Source organism: Poecilia formosa, unplaced genomic scaffold (genome assembly GCF_000485575.1).
Source record: "Poecilia formosa unplaced genomic scaffold, Poecilia_formosa-5.1.2 Scaffold467, whole genome shotgun sequence".
NCBI lineage: Eukaryota > Metazoa > Chordata > Actinopteri > Cyprinodontiformes > Poeciliidae > Poecilia > Poecilia formosa.
The window spans coordinates 202,905-212,471 of record NW_006800406.1 but is presented as its reverse complement, the minus strand read 5'-3'; the positions used below and the strand labels follow the sequence as shown (position 1 = coordinate 212,471).

General features: G+C 38.2%; 1 protein-coding gene across 1 annotated transcript in view; it reads left to right on the top strand.

Moving 5' to 3' along the window:
- The window catches only part of mef2ca (myocyte enhancer factor 2ca), a 41,871-nt gene that overhangs the window by 18,200 nt on the left and 14,104 nt on the right, over positions 1-9,567 (top strand). Inside the window, exons 3-4 of the mRNA XM_016664103.1 lie at positions 2,540-2,710; positions 4,406-4,609. Coding sequence (XP_016519589.1) covers positions 2,657-2,710; positions 4,406-4,609 — 258 coding nt within the window. The 5' untranslated portion in view covers positions 2,540-2,656. The remainder of the gene's footprint in view (positions 1-2,539; positions 2,711-4,405; positions 4,610-9,567) is intronic.

The following is a 9,567-nucleotide window of genomic DNA, read 5'->3' as shown; positions in this document are numbered from 1 at the left end:
ATTTTTATTTTTATTTTTATTTTGCTAAAAGGAAATAAACCACAAGAGCAGCTAGTAAGGGGATTGTTAAATATAATTTAGAAATGGCTTCTTTATTGAGTCCAAGCATCACACTCTCATAATAAAGTACCTGTAGAAGTGAAAATCATCACATCTTTAGACATTTTTAGAAAATTGTTTAAATCGGGGCTTTTAAACAAACGTAATGGATTCATGCTTTAAATGAACGTGTTTGAACTAGTAATTGTTTTGTGTTTCTTTGTTGATGTGATATGTTTATTTTTATCATTGGGGCCTTCCCATAGCATTACATTTAAGGATTGTTTTTTCATTACTGAAACCAACTGCCGCTCCGCTAGAGTGAGAAAAAGAGTGGATTTCTGACCCCAAAATAATTTTTAAATCGCCGCCACGCCTACAGGTATCGCTCTATCGGTAATAGCCCTCTCATACGCTTCAAACGGTTTTCGAATACGTATCACGGTTCCCGAACGGGAAGGAGTTGTTCAGACTGCTTTTTGGAGTGAAACTTGTTGGCTCAAACAGATGGAATTGTATCTCCCTGTGTGTGTCTCTCTCACAGCTGACAGAGAGGATTAATTACCATAGCAACAGAACACAGGCTACAGCTGCTGATTCGACTAGTTCTAACTATGGTGAAATTTGAAATTTACATGCAATTTTTACATTGCATGTAAAAATCATGCAATTGCATGATTTTTACATCATGCAATTGCTCTATTGGTCATTATATAACTGGTGTTACCAAACCACTGTTACACACTGGATTAGTGTGGCCATTTAAAATGACTCTTACTAAAAATTTCAAAATAAAAGCCTTGACCATTTTTACATCAAGCAGTTGGTCTTTTGGGATTTACATGACTGTTTTAACCAAACTACTGTTTCACATTGAATTAGTGTGGTCATTTAAAATGAAGCTTACTGGAATATTCCTCCCACGTTAGTGTACCGCCGTAGGCGGTGCAATAATATTAGCCTTTTTATGTTTGATTTCCTCAGGATAGTGAACACAAATTCATTAACATTAGCACAAATATTAGCATTTCACTGCCCTTGACTAGTGCATTAGCTTTAGCCTTTTACCTAAAATAACCTATTTGTTAATTTTCTTACTTATTTGCCATGTTTAGTACACTGAATGAAGTAAGTCAATGACAGACAACATGATAGTGATGCTCCACATGCTACTGATAGCTTTCACGCTAACATTAGCATTTTGGCTAATTTTAGCTTATGCATTGATTTTAACATAATGAATGGTACAAGTACAGCTTAGTCAACATGCTTCTGCCTCTCCACAGGTTATTGACTACAGTTTAGCCAACCTGCTTATTTTTAGCATCAGAACGCTGGGTCCAAACCGACGGGCACGCTTTGGCAGGCCCTGGTGAAATTTCTTCAGGAATTTTCTAATTTCCAACTAATATTAACCTATTCTTATATCATTTGTAAATGATGTGTATGGTTTTTTTGTTTTTGTTTTTTACTGACTGTTTTATGTACTCATGTTGATTAATATTCAATAATAATAATAGAGATTATGAAAACAAACAGGTATTTTGAGCTCAGCTGAGGTGCTCAGTGGTTTGGAAGAAATTTCTGCCGTCTTGTTTTGCTTTTCAAAAGCTGCAGATGCAATGGTGCAGCTTACAGCAGATCTGAACTCCACAATCTGTGATTTGCATTCTGACATGGCCGCCTGTTTGACTTCCTCCTGAGCACAGAGAACCCCCGTGAGGAAGCTGGTGATGGGCGTGTCTTGGGGGAGGCTTCTGGGGGGGATACAGATACAGTGACATGCAGACAGACGGCATGCTGCCTGTCTGTGCGTGCACAGCAGTTTAATTTAGTACATACAGAACCCATTTTTATAATTAGGTGCAACGTCCAAACATGTCTGTCTGACGTTTGGACTATAAAAATCACTTTATTGTCTGTTGTGTGTTGGTATCTTCTTTTTAAACTCTTGTTTAATGCCTAAAGCTTTCACACATGGACAATAAACCAATAACAAAATATATTGCAGTAAACACGTGATCAATATTAATATGTGATTAATCTTGATAGAATATTCAATATTCAACATATGGAATATTCACTGAACTCTGATCCAGAACCGCACAGCATTCTGGGGCATGTAGGCAGAGGGAAGGCTTTAGCTGCTCAAGATCTCAAAGTGAGCTAAGCTAGGTTGGTGGCATCAAGTAACTCACTCACTCTTTGGTTACCTAGCAACAAGCTGATGAGCAACATGCAGTCACTGGTTTTGGAGTACTTCAGATATTTAAAACAGGAAACTAATCAATAATTGATATATCCAGCTATCCACATCACCTGATATGAAACACTTATATCCTAATGAGTTTTCCAGCCATGTCATCCAGCAACTTTCATATATTTTTGGAATTTGATCATAAAAACATACTGTTTTTCATTACCATTTGATTTCGTCTCGTTGAAATCTGAATTGTTTTAGTATGAAACTGACCGTGTCTTTATGGATGTTTCTCTGCAGGTTCCATCCAGCAGTTTGAGAAAAAAAACATTTGAGGAGCTGGAAGTGGATTACAGGAGGCATAAGAAGCAACGATTGTGAAAGAAAAGAAGAAGCATAAGTGGGAAAATCGCAACGATGGGGAGGAAAAAGATTCAGATTGCACGAATAATGGATGAGAGGAACAGACATGTAAGCAACAAACAACTTTCAGTCAAAATCAGTCTCCAAGTTTCAGAGTTAGAACTACAATTCCAGTCTGAGTGCAGACTGGATGTCTCAGTGTTTTTACTAGAAGCTGAGAGCTGAAATAACGTCACGTTTATATGATTGTGTTTAATCTCAGTTCAGTTCTTATTATCCAAAAGTCAATTTACAGATTTCACAGATAAGTAATGCTTTAAAGTTGAAACAAAGTAACATCCCAGCGTCCACAGACTCACTGTCATGTGATGTTCACAAGCACTCACTGCGTATGAGTCTGATTGTGATGCACCAGCTGGCTCAGTGCAACATGACTTCTGAGTAATGAGGCCGTGTTGTCTATAGGACTTTGCATGAGTTCATTTTTACACACAAGTGAACATGCAGCAGAGCACGCACACACATGCGCACATGCACACACAGGTCCTGTTTGAAGGAACGTTTCTTCTCTTCCTGTTTTGACAGGAAGTGCAAGCACATGTGCTTCCTGATCTACAACAGGCAGGATCTACCCTCAAGGTTCTTCCCTGGACTGTTGATGGGGCATCCAGCACAGTGCGCATAGCGCTGCAGCAGCTTGCAGTTGGACTATTTTTAAAAAGAATAGTAATAAAAAAAAAACTCACCAGCCTGTTTAGGGCTGTTGCTAATTATTTTAGTAATTGAGTAATCTACTGATTGTTCTGACAATTAGTCAAGTAATTGCATGAAAAAAAATTATTAAAAACAATATTCATAAATAATGTCATGACAGCATTATTAATATTGGATATCAATATCTGCCCAAATTTTCATATCAGTGCAGCCCTACCCATTAGTTTTCTGTAGCTTAGAAAATTAACGTTCAATTTCAAGAGCTCACTTTTTAAATCAACCTGGAGAAAATTACACAAAATCTAAAATTATATTCAATTTAATACAATAAAAATAATAAAGCAGGAGGACACTTTTAAAAAATGTGTGCAGACTGCTCTGGTTTTCAGCTTACATTTTCATCCTGAATCAGTCTAATAGATGAACTCTCATTTTGCAACAAAAGTTACAGCTTTTGTGTCCATGTGATCTTTGGCAGCTTCTTCACACAGCAACATACGTCAGCTCTGTAGATGGCACGGTGCGCTCTGCCACTCCTGAGTTGCCACTTGGGATGATGGGAAATATATTTTCTGGATTGTGCATAAAGCTACACTGTTTAATGTGGTATTTATTATGACAAAGTGGAACTCCCCCAAATTTGGACAGCTAACTGAAAACAGCACACCTTGCAGATCACAGTAAACCTCTGCAGTCGATACAGTCTCTTTCATTGTAAAAGTGCAAAAACCTTTAGGGACTACCCAGTGACTGTGCAAAAATAATATGTCATGACTTGACCTGCTCAACTAACTGACTTGTAAAAAGGGGAAACTAAGAACCTATTTTAACCTCTAATCATAATGATGCAAAATCAGAGGCAACAACTCCAAGCAATGCAGAGTAAAATTATTCCTCGTCTGCATTTGAAACAAACCAAATAAACCAAAGATCATTTGCTTTACCTTCCTCACTGAAGTGTCAGACTAACTGTACTGTTGTAAAAAAAAAAAAAAAAAAAAGAAAAAGGGAAAAAAGCCAAGTGGCTACTTTTATCAAAAATGTAACTCTCATGTATAAAACTGGTCCTAATTTTCCTCTTGCCCTTAGGTGACATTTACAAAGCGCAAGTTTGGCCTGATGAAGAAAGCCTACGAGCTGAGCGTGCTGTGTGACTGTGAGATCGCTCTCATCATCTTTAACAGCACCAACAAGCTGTTCCAGTACGCCAGCACCGACATGGACAAGGTTCTGCTCAAATACACCGAGTACAACGAGCCGCATGAGAGTAGGACCAACTCGGACATTGTGGATGTAAGGAAACGATACACACACACACACACACACGCACACACACACACACACACACACACACACACTGATAATGTGGAATGGGAACTGTTAGAAAAGATCTTTTAACATCTGATGGAATATTATCTACTGAGGTTTATGTGTCTTTAAAGGTTTAGGATTAGGATTTCAGTTTCTTTTGTTGTTGTATTTATGATGATGATAAAAAAAATACACTCTCCCATTTGCCAAGTGATCAAGTTTGTAATGTAGGAGGTGCATGTTTTAATTTTTGTTTTGAAGCTTTTACAGCCTGTGCCCTCACAGGCTTTTCTGCTCAGAGCAAGTACAATTTATTCTTGGTCCAACATTTAATTTTTTTTCCCATGATCCTTGAGATGTTTTAAAAAAAAAAAGAACTATGCTCTTATTGTCCATCTTCAGCAGCAGCATCCTTGCTTAAGCAGCTTAGCAGTCACACACAGACAGCCTTGTTCTGATTGTCAAGTAATTGCATGAAAAAAAATATAAAAAACAATATTTATAAATACTGTCATGACAGCAATATTAATATTGGATATCAATATCTGACCAAATGTTGTGACTTTTACCACCTGCAAGTCACAACAGAGAGAACACCTGACAGAAAGTGACATGAAAGCCACATTTATTTCAGATATTGACTTTTATGTGGTTCTAAACTTTTGATAATCTGATGAACAGCTTCTTTGCCTTTATATGGAATTTTCAGTAATTTGCTTTCTCTGTTTTTGCGTGTTGTTGTTTTATTCTCCTTTTGGACTGTGAGGGCTTATTGTTTATTAGTACAACAGGTGAATACTTGTAGTTTCTTCCCTGATCTTAAAATTCACCGAATTTATGGAGAAATAAAACAAGGTTTTGTTGTCAGGTACAGAATTAAAATGTTCCTGACAGTCCAGCAACCAAATCCATATTCTCTTTATGTTTCTGGGTGTGAAAGCTGCTGCTAACATTTCTTATCATGCAATGTAATGGCATTCCTAACAGTGCATTTATTGTGTGTTCAAACATAAAGGAATATGTGTGCACTGGGTTGAATGTGTGAATTTTACCATGTTATGAGCAAAGTAAGTTGCATTGTCAGGGTGCAACCTTCTTGTTTTCTGCTCTGCTGTGTCGATGTGGTGATTAAGATGTAGTTGCTGCTTATCTGTGGCATTCACTGATGGATGTAGTGGGGAAGTCCACAATGTTTGGGATTTGTTTCAGATTGTTTTAGTGTAAAGAACAACTCGTGTTGCCCTGCGACAGACTGGTGACCTGTCCAGAGTGACCCCGCCTCTCGCCCGGAACGTGAGCTGGAGATAGGCACCAGCAACCCTCCCAACCCCACTAAGGGACCAGAGTATAAAGAAAATGGATGGATGGAACAACTTCTTTTGTATAAAATAAACTCATGACCATCTTGGCCTGAAAGTTCCGGGCTCACAGCACGTTCTATGGGGGCCTCTATGTGGCCAAATTAATATTAGCTAAATTAATCAGAAAACAGGCCCAATATTCCTGCCCGATCAGGCTCTCCAAGCATTCAGCATGCTGAGCTGAGGGAGTCTGTATCAATGCAGACACAGATACCATGTACAGTATTTGATTATACAGTTATTACTAATAAACTGCCAGAGAACTTTAAATACTTTTGTCTTTGTGGTGCGGAAGTTGCTTCTCACATGCAACAGACTTTTTTTTTTTTTTTTTACAAAAATCCAGGACTACTGGTGTTTCAAGTGATTACAGTACACCATGTGTGATTGTCAGATCTGCAGAGACAGAGGCTTCCTCACTAAAGATTATAGTCTGTTCCTTGTTTTGTCATTAAAGACATTTTTGTGACAGATGTCCATGTTCAAAATCTGAAGATCAGTGATCGTTGAGGTTGTTTGCAATTGCGGCTGCATATGGATGTTTTATGGATGTCAGAAAACTTCTGTGAGCTAAAGTCTGTGTGTGTTATTGTGCTAATTTCTCTGTTCGGTGAAGGTTTTCAGTCTCTTTAACTTGTTTATGTTAAAGTGAATGTTAGTGACAGTGCCACAACAGGACTCGGTGATACAGTACGTACTCGACGAAGGGCTTATGTAACCGTGTTAACAGAGCTCAATCACAAGCATATGCCCTGACACACACATGTAAACACACACCCCCAACCTGGGGATATTAGCTTAAGTGTGACTCCCAGGTGACGTTTAGATCCAGACAGGATTCTAATGCTGAGGCTGTAGACCTCCTGAACCTGACAGCTGACAGTACAATTATCTAAAGCTACTAATCAATACTCAAATGTAGCATCTATTCTATTTACTATTTTCTGAACACAAAGAGCTACAACACTGAGCTGCTGCTCTCACCAGCAGAACACTGAATGTTTTATTTTTTCTTTTAGCTACAAGCAGACCAGTTCTAATTTCAAACACACAGTGCCTTATAAGATTGTTCACAACTTGTGAACGTTTTGTTACGTTGGAACAAGGGTTGGGCAATTATCATATATCATTTATGGTGAAACACTTCTTATCATGGTAAGAATTTTGATTTATCGTTGCCATTGTAAATTTCACTTACTGATATTAAATAAATAAAAAACTGACAGTATGATCAGAAAATGTAATATCTGCTATTTTCTCCACTTTTTATTCCACAAGAGCATCAATAAATATCACTAAATTCAAAAGTGTCATTAAATGCAGTTACTGAGAGCAGTTCGGTTTAGTGACATGAATCACACGTTTTTAAGTAAATGAAGGAGCCTAAACAGAAATATTTTTCAAGAACATTTTTTTGTGATTATGGCACTATTAATGCTGTGCCATGCTGTTACCATCCTGCAGGTCTATTTATTACCTATAAATAAGTAATATATTTTTAATAATGAATGATATATTCTTTATCATTATCACAATAGGACCACAAAATATCTGAAAAAAATTATTGGCATTTTACTCAAGAGTCCAACAAAAATCACAATTCATATGTTCATAATAAAAACCAGGTGTGAGTAAAGTTTAAAGGAGGTTAAGTTATAAGTTAATATCTCAAGCTTACAGCAATAATCAGATAAGCAGCGAAGAGGCCTGTTGGAACTCTGGAGGAGCTGCAAAAATCCAGAACTCAGGTGGAAGAAGTTGTTTCATATACAGTATATATGCTCTATATATCTGACCTTCAGAGGACAGCTGTTGTGTCAGAAGAACCCAAAACCCGTTAGACAACACAGTGAGCATGTGGAAGAAGGAGCTCTTGTTTTTTGTTGTGAATGCTGACAAGAAGAGAGATGGAGCTAAATACAGAGTAGTTCTGGAAGAAAATCTGTCAGAGGCAGCAAAAAAACTACTTAAGTCTGGAGCAAAGGTCACAATGATGGTGAAGAAAACACTCACTGCAAATGTAAATATGAAAGACTGATCAAAACGCTTCTGTTCAGTGTAATAATGAAGGTTTTCAGACAGGAAAGCAGAGTACTCCCAAACGAACAAAGAATGCCTAGTGGCAGCTGATTAGATTGTTTATTTCCTTACAAAAATCCCTGTAAGGCACAGACACTGGACAAAAAGCTCCAAGGTTTTCTGTAATATAAATAAAATCTTTAAATTAGAGAGAAGCTTTTTTCTGGTCATTTTAATTTATATGAAACAAGGGTTGTTTCATGAATAAAATTTTAATTTATTTACTATGATTGTTTGTGTTTCTGAGACTTCTCTGAATACCCTGAAGGCCCTGACAGATTTCCACAACCTTCATCACAAGTTAGGATATTGCTTTCAGGAATATTTCCTGAATAACTCTGTATGTCTTAAGTGTCAACCAGCACCAGCATCATGTACAGTACATACAGTGTTTACCTGAGCTTCTCTCTCCACATGGTCGCCCTGTCAGAGGCCGGCTTACACGTGCCGAAATCCTCTGTAATCTACGGCAATCCTGTTTAGCTCATTACGGTAATCTGCACAGGCAACCTTTTCATCTCTGCAGAACATCCACAGAGGCTGGATTATTTATGCCACACACTGCTCTCACTCCACCTGCATCACCCTTGACCTCCATGCTATGTTTTCTTCCTCTCTGCTCCTTGGCTGCCTCCTCCTTTGTGTCATACCAGTTTGTTTATTATCATTTTCTGTGCTGATCTTTGTCTCACTCTCATTCATTTTAACTCACAGCCTCATCATAATACTTAGTAATTATGTTGGAAGACACCTGATCATTGCCTATGCTATGTATTTGAAACTGTAGCATACATAATTTGACCAGACTGCCACTACATAAAGTACAACGTAGGAACATCTTTGTTTCTTCTTGAGAAGTCATATTGATTGAGCAGCTGTCATTCTGTTTTGGTGTTTATTGTTATATAAAGGTCTTGTCCTGTTTTGGTTTGTATGGCTGGTGTTTTGGCGAGGTCTTCTTTATAAACGAGATTACTGGTCTCAGAGGAACTGCCAAGTTAAATGAAGGTCAAAATAATTTTAAACTGCTCAAAATTTCCCCCTTTTTAAATTTTTACAACCAGTTTAACAAAATTTTTGTGTGACAGCCAGTTAGAAAGCTAGATGTAACCGCATGTTTTCTGTCCTGAACACAGTGGACAACTGGTGATGGAAGGTATCTTTGGTGTGACCTGAAAGCAGCCTTTGTGAGGTCTCATCACACCTCAGAGACATATGTCCACCTCCCAGCACGATGGATCAGTCCTGTAATATCCCACCAGCTAATTGGAGCTCCAACATGCATGTTCAGCACAGCAGGAGCAACCTTGGCTCAGCCAGCCCTGCACCATGTTGAGCCAGGCACTGCTACCTCAACCTGCAAGGTTACGCATGACCTTTATCCCTCCCATCATCTAATCAGAGATCAACAAACTTAAGCGGCGTGAGCTGGCCGAGTATCAAAAGCTACCAGCAAACAAGAAACACATGGAGACGTGTGTGTGTGTGTGTGTGTGTGTG